General features: G+C 42.2%; 2 protein-coding genes across 3 annotated transcripts in view; both read left to right on the top strand.

The window, feature by feature from the left end:
- mpdz (multiple PDZ domain crumbs cell polarity complex component) overlaps nt 1–15,548 on the top strand; it is a 241,481-nt gene that overhangs the window by 193,556 nt on the left and 32,377 nt on the right. The gene's annotated exons all lie outside the window — the stretch shown is intronic.
- Nucleotides 1,241–15,548, top strand: part of mapk8ip1b (mitogen-activated protein kinase 8 interacting protein 1b) — a 41,144-nt gene continuing 26,836 nt past the window's right edge. The window contains exons 1-2 of one of the 2 annotated variants that reach the window (XM_077201998.1): nt 1,241–1,766; nt 5,725–5,836. In XM_077201998.1, the coding sequence (XP_077058113.1) occupies nt 1,711–1,766; nt 5,725–5,836 (168 nt within the window). In that variant the 5' untranslated portion in view covers nt 1,241–1,710. Of the gene's footprint in view, nt 1,767–2,142; nt 2,252–5,724; nt 5,837–15,548 lie in introns of those variants that run through there. The other variant, XM_077201999.1, reaches the window with a different exon arrangement.

Raw genomic sequence — 15,548 nt, 5'->3', positions numbered from 1 at the left:
AACCAATCACGTCAACATGCGGGCAGGCTTTAGCATAGCATTCATTACTGCGATAATCATTTGCTGCGAAGCAGGGGATTCTCAAGAGAAGCCAGGTTATCCTGGTATATTTTTCTCTTGATATGAAAAATTTGGTACATTTGCAATATAGCCGGTGAATTATTACAATGTTTTGATGAACTATGCTTTCTCCACTGATGCTCTAAGTTGTCCAAAGCGTTTTTAAGGATGTGCGTTATGTGTCCAACTTAGAGAGAGATACATAATGCCCATTACCATTCTGATACATTGACATGTAGACCACCTTGTATAATTTCCACTTCCATTGTGCAGCGTGTACTACAGTAGGCTACTACAACTAATTTGCATATTCATGATTCCATTACTTGCAAGAGTGTCACATTCAATCTATTTTAAAGCATGAATAAATCATTTTTGCAGGAAAAAAAATATTTAAATATGTCATTTATGTGATCAAAGATGAGTGTGGCGAGCAGGACGAGGTCGAGGGACGTGAGAGAACGGCGCGAGGCCGGTGGCGTGATTGGTAATGAATGACACCTGCGAGACGCACCGGTCTCGCATCTCTCACGGAGGAGCGGAAGCATAAAGGGGGAGCGACGACAGAGGAGATCGAGAGAGGACAGGCCTGTGTTTTATTTGATGTTTTGTTTCTGTTCGGTGTTGCCAGCAGTCGGCCGTGAGGGGCTGCTGGCAGTTTCTTTTGTTTTTGTATTTGTATTATTAAAAATGTTAAATGTTTGCCGGTTCCCGCCTTCTTCTTCCCATAACATCTGAACCCCGTTACAATGAGTTTTAAACAATTGACTACAGGGGGACTTTAATATCCATGGAATATTTCCATTGCACAAAAGGTTCTTTATAGTGGAAAAAGGGTTCCTCAGATTATTAAATGTTCTTCACACTAAGAACAAATTTATTTTAAGTTTATTTTAAGAACTGTCCACTGAAAGGTTTTAAAGGTCCTGAAATGGTTCTTCTGTGACATCAATGCAAAAGAAAAGAGTGTTTTTAAGAATCTATGTTTCACTATATGGTCCTCTTTCTTATCATTTGTAGATATTTACACTTTTTCTTTGGTTTCTCTTCATAGTGTTACTGTTTGGCCTTAAAGAGAGGTATTGAATTGATTGCACCCACCCACTCACATATCTCTCAAACACTTGAGAGAGAGAGAGAGAGAGAGAGAGAGAGAGAGAGAGAGAGAGAGAGAGAGAGAGAGAGAGAGAGAGAGAGAGAGAGATGGGGGATGGGCGACTTTGAAAACAAGAGGAGGAGAGATGTTGTGAAATACACGGCTGCTATTGGATCGTCTGCATGATTATTATGTATAAGCAGAAAGACACTGTCATGCATCATCTGTATCAGCGCTGACTCTGCAAAGCTTTTATTTTGCCATTTCTGCTTTAATTTATTTTTTGTCTCCTGTTGTAGATCGTACCGTGAGGATGCAGGTAAACACATGAACAAGGGCAGAGAGATACAGTGAGAAAAATGCAGCATTCATCAAGGCGTCATCATTATACACTGGACATAACAGTGCATGGAGAATGCTGGAGCTGCATTGGTTGCTGTCATTGAATTTAGTCTAAACTGACTTCAAATACAGCGACTCGACTGGCAGGCACTGAAATATGAAGAGAGCTTTGATCAGATGTAAACACAATCCCATGCTGCACTGCTCACAGAATGGACTCAAACGGTGATGGCAAAGAAGAATGGACGGAGGAGCAATGGGAGAAATGGTATGAGCTTATTTTTCTCTATAATATGCAAAATTTGTTGTGCTAGGAAAAAATACTGCTTTGTTGGTAATGTGTTTTGATGAGCAGCAGATGCAGCACACATAGTAGATAGTTATTTTTGTTGCATAGCAACATTCATTATGTCAGGGATCTTCTTTTATTTTGTATGCAATATGTTTTACAGTATTGAAATGGGATTTTTGACCTTTGACATTTTTTTATTCATAGATTGAAAATTATATAAATCTGTAAGGGCATCATACTGTTGTCTTCACCTGCTGTTTTATTTATTTTTTAAATAGTTGACTTTGCAATGCAGGTTTTATTTATTTCAGTGTCAGCCTGATGCCGTGACAAAAGACTTTTATTTTGAAAGGGGCTGAGAATGTGCATGTGCACAGCATGAACTCTTTCATCTAACATAGAGACACAAGCTGCTTCTGTAATCCTGTTGGTACTCCGTTGGATGAAGAGCTGTTAGAAAAGTAAGACTGTTTGTAGTATTAATACATTGCAAAGATATATCCACCATGGTGACATTGTCATGTGACCTATGACGTGAGCCACGTCACTGTTCCTGAAAATATTCACCCCTTTTTTCACATTTTATGCTTCACTTCACCCTTATGCTAAAATGCTTAAAATTATTTATTTTTGCACTTCAATCTACAATCCAAATCCTATCATGACAAAGCAAAAAACAGATTTGTAATAACTTTGCAAAATTATTTTAAAAAAACAAAATCACATTGGCATACACCCTTAACGCAGTACTTAGTTGATGCACCTTTGGCAGCTATTACAGCGTTTTGGGTATAATTCGATTGGGTCATCTTTAGGCCGGTGCGAGTTGCACAAATGCATCAGGTTCTATGCTTTAGGGGCCTCTTTCTTTTAGAGTTTTGTTCTAACCCCAATTTAAACATGAACCAGCTAATCAAAAGGTGTGTTCGACTTTGGCTTGCGGCTGGATTTGCTAAGTGAGATTTGCAGCTTGCAGTCGAGGGAGGAGTTGAAAACAGAGGCTGTGTTCGAAATCGCCCCCTATACCCTCGTTTACTAGTCCCTATACTAAAACTAATATAGTCCACTTGAAGGAGTGAATGAAAATGACTGAGTGAATTCAGACACTAATTGCACCTGAAGGGCTGCCACTTTTGGATAGTTTGTACATACAAGTGCCTATATGTACTGAAAAGCTGTAAACTTGAAAATCATGCATTTAAATATATTTTAAATGACACATTTGTAATGATAAAGCTGCCATTTAGTAAATTTAAAAGATATTAAAAATTATTTAAATTTTGGAGTAAAACTTTTTAATTTTACATAATTTGCACTTTTAAAAAGTGCACTTAAGTGTTCAATTCAAATTTTCAATTCAAATTTATTTGTATAGCGATTTTCACAATACATATTGTTTCAAAGCAGCTTTACAGGAAGTGCATTTCAGAATTGTACATAGAAAAATACAGTTAGTTAATCATGTATAGTTTAGGGCATAACATATCGCCGGCGTCGAGTCGTCTCTTCACAGGCGTTTAGTCATCTCATCGCAGGTGTTGGGGCATCTGAAGTCTCCGTGAGAGGCTGGATACAAACTGGAGCTGACCAACGCTATTTACCTCGGGACTAGCGTCCCGAGATAACAGCAGAAAAGCAGATGGGAAATAATTAGCATAGCTGCTGTTCATAATAGTAATGCATTCGATCTGATTCAACAATTGTAGAAAAGGTAAGCATTATGTGAATGCTCGGCTAAAGAGATGCGTCTTTAATCTAGTTTTAAACTGGGACAGCGAGTCTGAGCCTCGAACAATATCAGGAAGGCTATTCCAGAGTTTAGGAGCTAAATGTGAGAACGCCCTCCCTCCTTTAGTGGACTCAGATATCCTAGGAATGACCAGAAGCCTTGAATTTAGTGATCTTAAAGAACGCAATGGATTGTAGGGCGATAGAAGGTCCATTAAATACACAGGAGCTAGCCCATTTAGGGCTTTATAGGTCAGTAATAATACTTCGTAAATGATACGGAACTTAATAGGTAACCAGTGTAGAGATGATAAAATTGGTGTTATATGATCATATTTTCTTGACCTAGTAAGAACTCTAGCGGCTGCATTTTGCACTAACTGTAGCTTGTTTATTGAGCATGCAGGACAGCCAGCTAATAAAGCATTACAGTAATCTAGTCTCGAGGTCATGAATGCATGAACTAACTTTTCTGCATCAGAAACAGATAGCATGTTACGTAGTTTAGCAATGTTTCTAAGGTGGAAAAAGGCTGTTCTTGTAACATATGAAATATGATTTTCGAAAGACAAGTTGTGGTCTAGTATAACACCCAGGTCTTTTACTGTAGTGGATAAAGTAACAGGACATTCTTCTAAATTAAAGCTGTATTGTACAAGGATTTGTGGGTAGTTTTTTGGACCAATAAGTAATACCTCCATTTAATCTGAATTTAATAGCAGGAAATTACACGTCATCCAGCATTTTATATCTTTAAGACACTGTCAATTTACATAAGTTAGTGTATTCATCTGGTCGTGATGAAATATATAATTGAGTGTCATCAGAATAACAGTGGAAAATAATTCCATGTTTTCTTATACTATTACCAAGTGGCAGCATATATATTGAGAATAGCATAGGGCGTAACACCGATCCTTGCGGCACTCCATAGTCTACTGACGTTATCTTCGATTTTTCCCCATTTAAACAGACAAAATGGTAACGGTCTGATAAGTACGATCTAAACCAGCTTAATGCCTGTCCCTGAACACCAGTGTAGTTTTGTAGTCGATCCAAGAGTATTTTATGATCTATAGTGTCGAACGCAGCGCTAAGATCGAGTAGAACTAGTATTGAGATTCAGCCTTGGTCAGAAGCTAAAAGTAAATCATTTGTAATTTTAACTAGCGCAGTTTCTGTGCTATGATGCGGTCTGAATCCTGACTGAAATTTTCCATAGATATCATTTCCTTGCAAGAAAGAGCACAATTGAGCGGACACAACTTTTTCTAGTATTTTAGACATAAATGGAAGATTTGAAATGGGTCTGTAATTTGCTAGGTTATTTGGATCTAATTGTGGTTTCTTAATGAGAGGTTTTATTACTGCCAGCTTGAATATTCTTGGAACATGACCCAAAAATAAAGACGAGTTAATAATATTGAGAAGAGGCTCTTCCACTACAGGTAACACTTCTTTCAGTAGTTTAGTGGGTATTGGATCTAATAAACATGTTGTTGGTTTAGATGCAATTATAAGTTTATTTAGCTCTTCCTGTCCTATAGTTGTAAAGCGGTGGAGTTGTTCTTGAGGGGCTATAATTGAGGCTGAATCATAAGACACCCTAAAAGATTGTACATCTACAATTGTGTTTCTGATGCCCTTCTATTTTCTCAGTGAAGAAATTCATTAAATCATTACTACTATACTGTAACGGAATATTTTGCTCTGTTGATGTCTGTTTATTATTAGTTTGCGGAGATGCTCAGCCCTGGCTGCTTTTAGAGCCTTTTTATAACGTGAGATACTGTCTTTCCACGCGATTCTAAAGACCTCTAAATTAGTTTGTTTCCATTTACGCTCTAAGTTACGAGTTTCTCTCTTAATAACATGCGTAACACTGTTGTACCATGGTGCCTCTCTAACCTTTTTTTAATTTAATTGGTGCAACAATTTCTAATTATGTTTTAAGTGTGTTAAGTAACAATCATGAAAGTGCACTCTCTTTAAGTACACTTAAGTGGCCTTTTATTTCATTAATATTATATTATGCAAATAGTTTTTTAAATAGACTTTTATGATTTGAAGTACACTACATGGGCTATTCAATACAATTAAGCACACTTCTCTTTCACAAGGGTATATTGTGCAGTACATTTAAAAACAATTAAACAAACTGCCCATTAGTGCCCCTGACCAATAACTTTGGTGGTTCTTTCTATAGGCTGACCCATGACATAGGGTTGGATGAATTTGAAGATGAGGACCTGTCTGAAATCACAGAAATGACTGATGAATTTGAATTCAGGGCCAGGCGACACAACCCTGACATCAAGGTGAGAACAGGCCTTGCCTAACATGTAAAATATTACAGAACAATTTCAAACAACCACTGGGAATTACAATGCATCTAGTCTTTGTGTACTTTTGTTCTGATTTTGACTTGTACAGTATCTTGTTCTTTTGTGTTTTTTCTGTTGTCATGTGCACTACATCATTAGACTTGTAGGTGGCAGTGATCACTGCCAGGTTTATATCTGTTAGAAATTTCACTTTTTTCAAGTTCCAGTTGTACTTGCTGACACATCCAGTTTTTTTAAATATGTTTTCAGAGTCAGGCACCACAGAGAAAGCAAGTCGGTGTTTAAATATTGCAGCGATCGGAGAAAATGATAGACTCACTTAACAGTTTTAATGCTTTTTTATTAATGTGAGCATGTCCAGCGAACCTCAAACTTCTGAAACTGCTTTTTTCCCTAGTCCCCGCCCACACATAACTGTGCAGGCTGTTTCTTCAGAAGAACAGCCCACGCCTTAAAGCCCCACATAACCAGAACACATAACACATGAAAGAAAATACATGCATCTAGATCGCACCTGATATTGAAAATAAACAGTCCTTAGACTTGCTACACTTGTCACGATACCACACACAGGAAACAGGGGTAGATCCAATAGCAGTTTATTCGGGTAATCCAAAATCATAAAACCAGTCCAGGCAGGGGTCAAAACCAAAAGGCAATCCATAAACAAGAATCAAAACAATAAAAGGCAAGAACACAGACCTCCAAAGTGGTGTGACGAATAACAACGACTCCGTGACAAACACTAAAACAGACAGGGTATATATACACTCAAACTAACAAGGTGATGGGAAACAGCTGAGTGCAATGAACTGATGAGTGACAGACAGAATGCTGGGAAATGAAGTCAAACGTGAAAGACACCGTGAGAACGAGGACCTCTAGTGGCAACCCAGGGAACACAAACCAGACACTGTGACATAACCCCCCCTCTACGGAGCGGCTACCAGACGCTCCAAGACCCACAAAAAACAAACAAAACAAGAGACCAGGAGGGAGGTGGAACGGTGGAGGATCAGGGGGAGGGATGGGGGGCCAGGTCCATGGAAGGGAACAGAAACAGGGGGTGATGGTTTAGCCGGCGGCCAGGGCGAAGCAGACGGTCCATCGGGCGGCCAGGGCGAAGCAGACAGTCCATCGGGCGGCCAAGGCGAAGCTGACAGTCCATCGGGCGGCCAGGGCGAAGCTGACAGTCCATCGGGCGGCCAGGGCGAAGCTGACAGTCCATCGGGCGGCCAGGGCGAAGCTGACAGTCCATCGGGCGGCCAGGGCGAAGCTGACAGTCCATCGGGCGGCCAGGGCGAAGCTGACAGTCCATCGGGCGGCCAGGGCGAAGCTGACAGTCCATCGGGCGGCCAGGGCGAAGCAGACGACCCCTCGGGCGACCAGGGCGGTGAAGACCCCTCGGGCGACCAGGGCGGTGAAGACCCCTCGGGCGGCCAGGGCGGTGAAGACCCCTCGGGCGGCCAGGGCGGTGAAGACCCCTCGGGCGGCCAGGGCGGTGAAGACCCCTCGGGCGGCCAGGGCGGTGAAGACCCCTCGGGCGGCCAGGGCGGTGAAGACCCCTCGGGCGGCCAGGGCGGTGAAGACCCCTCGGGCGGCCAGGGCGGTGAAGACCCCTCGGGCGGCCAGGGCGGTGAAGACCCCTCGGGCGGCCAGGGCGGTGAAGACCCCTCGGGCGGCCAGGGCGGTGAAGACCCCTCGGGCGGCCAGGGCGGTGAAGACCCCTCGGGCGGCCAGGGCGGTGAAGACCCCTCGGGCGGCTCCGGCTCAGGAGCAGACACTGGCTCCGGCTCAGGAACAGACACTGGCTCCGGCTCAGGAACAGACACTGGCTCCGGCTCAGGAGCAGACACTGGCTCCGGCTCAGGAGCAGACACTGGCTCCGGCTCAGGAGCAGACACTGGCTCCGGCTCAGGAGCAGACACTGGCTCCGGCTCAGGAACAGACACTGGCTCCGGCTCAGGAACAGACACTGGCTCCGGCTCAGGAACAGACACTGGCTCCGGCTCAGGAACAGACACTGGCTCCGGCTCAGGAACAGACACTGGCTCCGGCTCAGGAACAGACACTGGCTCCGGCTCAGGAACAGACACTGGCTCCGGCTCAGGAACAGACACTGGCTCCGGCTCAGGAACAGACACTGGCTCCGGCTCAGGAACACACACTGGCTCCGGCTCAGGAACACACACTGGCTCCGGCTCAGGAACAGACACCAAAACTGTAACAGCCACAAGAACAGACACAAACACAGAAACAAACACTGGTTCAGGAACAGGCGCTGGCTCTGGCTCAGGTACAGCAGACACAGGCTCCGGCTCTGGAACAGGCATTGGCTCTGGCTCCGGCTCAGGTACAGCAGACACAGGCTCCGGCTCTGGAACAGGCACTGGCTCTGGCTCTGGAACAGCAGACACTGGCTCCGGCTCTGGAACAGCAGACACTGGCTCAGGCTCAGGAACAGCAGACACTTGACTCGGGACCACTGGACTCGGGACCACCGGCACTGGGACCACCGGAACTGAGACCACCGGACTCGGGACCACCGGGTTGTTGGGGAGATACGAGGCCCTTCTCCTCCTCCTCCGTCCTTGATGGCGAGCTGCAGCCTCAGTACTAGACGGGACCAGGGGCGAGGACTTTGGACTGGACAGGACCAGTGGTGAGGAGGACCTTGGGCTGGACGAAACCAGTGGCGAGGGCTTTAAGATGGACGGGACCAGCGGCGAAGATCTTGTGCTGGGCGGAACCAGCGGCGAGGATCTTGAGTTGGACGGGACCAGTGGTGAGGACCTTGTGGTAGATGAGCCCCACGATGATGACTTTGTGCGGGGTGGAACCAGCGGTGAGAATCTTGTACTGGACCAGTCCGGCGGCTCCGGATCAGAAGAATGGAAAGGCGGAGGATGGTGTCGTGGAATTTGTCGACCACCTCCTCCCCTGCAACCTCCCCGAGTTCCGGAGAACTTTGCCAGACGAGTCCCCAGAAACGACTCACCATCTCTGATGGACGAGTTCGCTGAAGCCTTAGCCGCCGCTGCTTCCTCAGTCTGCTGGGCCCATAAGCCAAAACATTGAAAAATGTTTAGTCGAGGCGCTTCCTCCCCGACCTGCGAACCTCCTCTCTGTGGTCCCCTTCCTTCCCCATACACAGGAGAAGGGTTATGGAATCCCGAACTGCTGGATCTATTCATCGTGACGGAGTCGTTCTGTCACGATACCACACACAGGAAACAGGGGTAGATCCAATAGCAGTTTATTCGGGTAATCCAAAATCATAAAACCAGTCCAGGCAGGGGTCAAAACCAAAAGGCAATCCATAAACAAGAATCAAAACAATAAAAGGCAAGAACACAGACCTCCAAAGTGGTGTGACGAATAACAACGACTCCGTGACAAACACTAAAACAGACAGGGTATATATACACTCAAACTAACAAGGTGATGGGAAACAGCTGAGTGCAATGAACTGATGAGTGACAGACAGAATGCTGGGAAATGAAGTCAAACGTGAAAGACACCGTGAGAACGAGGACCTCTAGTGGCAACCCAGGGAACACAAACCAGACACTGTGACAACACTGCTCCCCTTTCACAAAGTTCCTCGACCTCGAGGGAACAAAAAAAGTCCCTGAACCGGATCGGCACGCCATTAGGATAAATGGCAAGTGCGTATCCCAATCTCGCTGATGCTTGGCAGACACAATGGCCAGCAGTTCTGCCAGTGTCCTGTTAAACCTCTTAAATAGGCCATCACTTTGGGGATGCAAAGGGGTCGGCCTTGTTTTATGAATCTATAATTTTTTACACATCAGCAAGCAGACACACGACTCAAAATTCCGGCCTTGATCGCTGTGTATGGTTTCAGCAACCCCGAATTTGACATGACTGAACATGCCACCCACCAACGTGTTCACCGCTGTCTCGGCTTCTTGGTCAGGCAGTGCGTAAGCTTCTGGCCATTTAGTGAAATAGTCAGCACAAACCTGTTACCCCTCTCTGAATATGGAAAAGGACCCATTACATCCACCCCCACTCTCTCCATTGGGCCTACTACGGGTAACTGTTGCAAGAGAGCGACTTCCCCTGAAGGACTGCCCCTGCGGGCAGTGCAACCATCACACCACCGACAAAAATCTTCCACATCTCTCCTCACAAGCCCTCAGTAAAAACTCTGTATAACACATTTGAGTGTTTTTGAAACCCCAAAGTGTCCAGACCTCACCGTCCCGTGGGCAGCCCTGATAACCTCCTCACTCAGCGACCTGGACACCACCACCTGCCACCTCCCCTCCCCAGTGGCAGGGTCTTTCCACTCCATCTCTTAACACCCCACCTTCCAGACGCAGGTCTATGAATTTTGTCCATAAGATTTTCGTGGACAGAGAGAGAATGGCCACTTCCTCCACAAGTCACTGCTGTGTTTGGAGCCACTGGATTATTGGCTACATGTCCGCATACCATCAAACATGGCAGTCGTATCGCCATGCTTACAAACCACAGAAGCCCCACTGGCTTCCGGGTTCTCCAGCTCTCTTTACCTGGCTTCTCTTTTATCACAGTACCGACACCCTTCGGCAAAGCATGGCCGACGGAAAGAGCATCTGCATATGTATGGCCTGACCCTGGACGGTGTACTACTCTCATATTGTATGCCTGAAGTTCCTCAATCCAGTGTGACAGCTGAATCAATGACATTAGCCATTGAAGTGCTGAATGATCAGTGCATACAGTGAAAGGTAGCCCGCACAGGTAATACTTAAAGTGTCGGACTCCAAAATAAGTTCCCGTCTGGTGACACAGTATCGGCATTCGGCCTTGTTGAACGCTTGACTGTAGTAGGCCACAACTCTCCTCTGTTGCAAATTGATCAGAAGCCCATAGAGCCCATAGAGCCCATTGAGCTGAGGCGCATAGAGCCTCACAAGACATCTGGCTTGCTTCTGGCTCGGACTTAATCTTTTCTTTAGTCTGCTTCCGCATCGTGTTTCAGGGACAGTAACGAGAGTGATCTTGAATACTAACTGGATTCAAACAGTTCACTATCTGACATCTGTATAGCGATCGGAGAAAATGATAGACTCACTTAAAGCAGCACTATGTCGTTTTTGCGGTTTTTGCTCTCGGGGTCCCTCTACAGTTGGGAAACAGCATTGTCTTCTACTACTGTTGTAAAATCTGTCATGGTTACACCAGGGAATACACGTACATTTGTTGACAAGCCGGTACTGTCTTGAGTTCTCACGGGCAGACTGCCAGTCTGCCAGCATTGCGTGTGAAATGTCTTCATCCCAGGTACATTGGCATATATTTTAGCATCTCATATTAATATAATTTCATGAGTTTTATTTTTTTCATGTTCAAAAGATCGCGTTGCTCACGTTTACAAGCCAGTGTCATTATAGTAGCCTATTGTCTACTGTTTTACATAACGGATATGCTAATTCAATTCAATGTTTGTGTTGTAGGTAATAGCCATATATCGTCAACGATATATATATATATATATATATATATATATATATATATATATATATATATAATATCAAGCTACCATAGATGAATCTGCAAATTTGAAAATCGATTTGCATTATAGCCTGAGGCGAGACACTTTCACCAGAAAAATAAATAAACAAACATAACTATCAGCCTGCAGACATTAGGATAGTTATCCTGAAAGATTATTTATTATAACCATCGTAAACTAGCATGTTAGTGTAGCTACCAGATTGATAATTCGCTACTCTACTAGCATTACTTGATTCATGAAGATAAATGGAGGACCAGATAGATTCCGTAACATGGCCAGGCCATGTTATTCAGCCTTTTACATTTCACGCGGTAGTCAGCTCCGTGACTCCCTGATTTATTTATAAATGTATAAACACTTTATAGATGACTGACTGCTGCGCTTGTGAAAGGGGGCATGTTACTGAAAGAACGAGCATAGAGAGAGAGAGAGCCGGTCGCGCGCGCTCTCTCTCACCGTCTTCAAACTGTCTTGCTCTCCCTCCAATATTGATCCTCGTCCGGCCTTTTAATTTGTCACTCTCCCTTTTTCTTCTTTTAGTCTCCTCTGACAAAACCTTTGCCTTCTTCCTTTTAGTTGCTGCTTCGCCCATGACAACAACATACAGACGGGTATCAAACGCTAGTTGGGCTCTCACGTCAGGATTTGAGGAAGTAGGGGGTGGTCGGGGAAGTGACGTATGCCGTAAAGCAGTCGAATTTTGTAGTTTTTTTTGTGCTCGGGTTCCTACCCGAAACCCGAAGTTACATAGTGCCAGTAAAAGCGATACAGACACTGTCAGGCTACGGCAGACGTGTCATTCAACCTATTGTAAGTCCATGTACCATCTCAAGGGTCTTGGAAATATTTTATGAAGGTTGAAAAACTACATAGTGCTGATTTAACAGTTTTTTTTTTTATTTTTTTTATTTTTTTTGTTTTTTTTATTGTTTTCAATGTTTTTTAGTAGAACACAAAAGAACAGAACAGAACAAACAGGTCACAGGAGGTATAACATACAATTATGTTGTTCAAAAATGTTAATGTCAAATCAGGGGGTTACTTTCCCAATAGTCTCAGAGGAGTGAGAAAGAACTTTTCCTTTTCTATTTTTCTCCTCTCTTCCTTCCTTTATAATAATATCAGGAGAATAATTGTAATTGTCCTAAAAGTCAATAAAAGGTTCAAGGTCCCATCATACAACATACAATTCCAGAATGTTTTCATTGGATAAGTATTTTACATACTGAAAAAAAAAAAAGAGAAAAAAAAGAAAAAAGGGAGAGGTTCTCAATATAGTATTAAAAGTGAAAATGAGAAAAGAATAAATAAAATAAAAATAGTAATAATTTGCATTACACTCACAGTGTCTCCTTATGTTCACTCCCTTCTTCTATACATTAGCCATTTTGACCAGTACTTGTAAAATTTATCCATGTTTAATCGTAAAGAGAAGGTCAGCTTTTCCATATCATATAAGTAATTTACAATCACTATCCACTCATCTTTTGTTGGTGGACTCTCATGCAGCCATTTCTTATTTATTGTTTTTTTACTCGCAACTAGTAATACATTAAGTAGGTATTTGTCTTGGGAATTAAGATTAGTTGGTATATTTCCTAAATATATAGTACTGAAACTGTACTCCATCTCGAATCCCAGTATCAATTTTATTTCAGTGATTATCTCTACCCAAAAAGGCTGAATCGTTGGACATTTCCAGAATATGTGAAAGTAATCTGCCATAGAGGTATTACATTGTCTCCAACAGAATGCAGAATCTGGCTTACCATTCTGTAAATATTTTCTTTTGGGAGTAATAAAGAATCTTATGATATTTTTCCATGAGAATTCTCTCCATTGACCTGAACTAGTGGTAGTATACTGTGTTTTGCAAATGTTTAACCACTCTTCCTCAGATAAAATGATGTTCGCTTCCTTCTCCCATTTATCTTTCACATATACTGTAGAGTGATTTTTAGAAGATTGTATACTTGAATATATTCTTGATATCAGTTTCTTGTGAGTTCCACTCTTATATGCATCAATAAAAATATTGATCATATTCATTTCAATTTTATCGTTATTTTTAATATTTTTATTATAATGGTTCCTAAGCTGTAAATATCTAAAGAAATCTTGTTTTTCTAAAATATAGGTGTCAGTAAGATGTTGGAAGCTCTTTAAACCTGTGTTGTCTGAGATTGTACAATATGATGTAATGCCTTTCAACGTCCATTGTTTAAACCTTGAATCTAACTGTGCAGGTTTAAAATCATTGTCAAAGGCCACCCATCTTAACAACCGTGCTTGTTTCTCGAGCTTAAAATTTTTACATTCCTTGAACCAAATATTGAGAGGAACCATCGTCCAATGACTCAGATCATTAGAGTATTTAATCCTAGTGGTTTTATCCCCCAATAAGGAGGGGAGGGGAATGCCCAGCTGGCTAAATTCTAATTCTTTCCATCTTGCTTCATACTCATTATTACACCAACAAACTAGATATTTCAGCTGTGCCGCTTTGTAGTAATCTTCCAAACAGGGAAGAGACAGTCCTCCTCTCTCCTTTGATAATTGTAGTGTTTTAAGTCTGACCCTAGGTTTCTGATTTTTCCATATGAATCTAGAGATCATTCGGTTCCAGTCATTAAACTGTTTTTTCGGAATCTCTACAGGCAGCGATTGGAATAGAAACAGTAATCGTGGTAAAACGTTCATTCTTATACTTTCAATTCGATTATATAAACCAAGGGGTAAGGGCATCCATCTGTCCAAATCTGCTTTTAGTTCTTTAGTTATGGGTTCATAATTTATAGTGTAAATTTTTGTCATATTCTTTGGTATGATAACTCCTAAGTATTTAATATTAGTTTTCCACTTAAAATTATATTTATTACGTATGTTCTCCTGTGGTGAATAATTAAAAGAGAGGGTTTGAGTTTTGTCTAAATTTAATCTATATCCTGAGTACCAACCAAACTGCTCAAGGCATGACATGAGTTTAGGTAAACTGGAGTCGGGGTCAGAGATTGTCATAAGAATATCATCTGCATATAGACATATTTTGTGTTCATTTCCTTTAAATTGGAATCCTGGTATTTCTACATCTTCTCTAATTGCTTGAGCAAGTGGCTCTATGAATAGTGCAAAAAGTGTGGGACTTAAAGGGCATCCCTGGCGACATCCCCTTTCCAATGTAATTGAACTAGAAATACTACCATTTATTTTAACCTGTGCCGTCGGTAAATGATATAGTGGTTTAAGACATCCTATAACCTTTTCACTGAAGCCAAAGCGCTGTAGTACCAGGTACAAAAACTCCCATCGCACGGAATCAAAAGCCTTTTCGGCATCGAGGCTAATTACCAGAAATTTAGAGTTACTTTTGCTTATGCTATCAATCAGAAATAATGCCCGTCTCACATTATCTTGTGTCTGCCTGTTTTTCACAAATCCTGTTTGGTCGGTATCAATCAACTCAGGAATTATATTTTCTAGTCTTTTTGCAATTATCGAAGCATATAGTCTATAATCTATATTCAAAACCGAAATAGGTCTATATGACCCACATTCCGTCTTATCTTTTCCAACTTTTGGTATTACTGATATGATAGCTTGCTTCCAGGATATCGGCGTCTCTCCCCCCTTAAGAACATGGTTAAAACATTTTAACATCATAGGTTTTAATAATTCCTTACATTTTTTGTACCACTCCGCTGGATACCCATCCCCCCCTGGTACTTTATTTGTCTTTAAAGTTGATATGGCCTTATCAATTTCAGCTTCTGTAATTTCTTGTGTTACCAGTTTGTTTTGTGTAAGTCCTACTGATGGTAAGTCTAGAGAATCCAAAAAATGTTCAATAATGGAAGGGTCCGCTGCTTCTGGTTGAGAATATAATTTTTTATAGTAGGTTTCAAACGACCTTAATATATCTTCGGTTTTATAGCACGTTACATTGGTTTCTGGATTTCTAATTTTGAAAACTGACCTTTCAGTTTGTTGTTTACGAAGTTTCCATGCTAACAGTTTTTTAGCTCTGGGTCCATTTTCATAGTACTTCTGTTTGACATATTTAAGTTTGATCTCTACTTGTTTATCAAGTATCTTGTTTATTTGTTGTTTTCTTACTTTTATTTCTTCTAAAATTTGAGGTTTATTTAATTCAATATG

The sequence above is a fragment of the Siphateles boraxobius genome, unplaced genomic scaffold (genome assembly GCF_051911475.1).
Source record: "Siphateles boraxobius isolate OS27281-9 unplaced genomic scaffold, OSU_SipBor_1 48, whole genome shotgun sequence".
Lineage (NCBI taxonomy): Eukaryota > Metazoa > Chordata > Actinopteri > Cypriniformes > Leuciscidae > Siphateles > Siphateles boraxobius.
The sequence above is the reverse complement of the archived record's forward strand: the minus strand, read 5'-3'. Positions and strand labels throughout refer to the sequence as shown.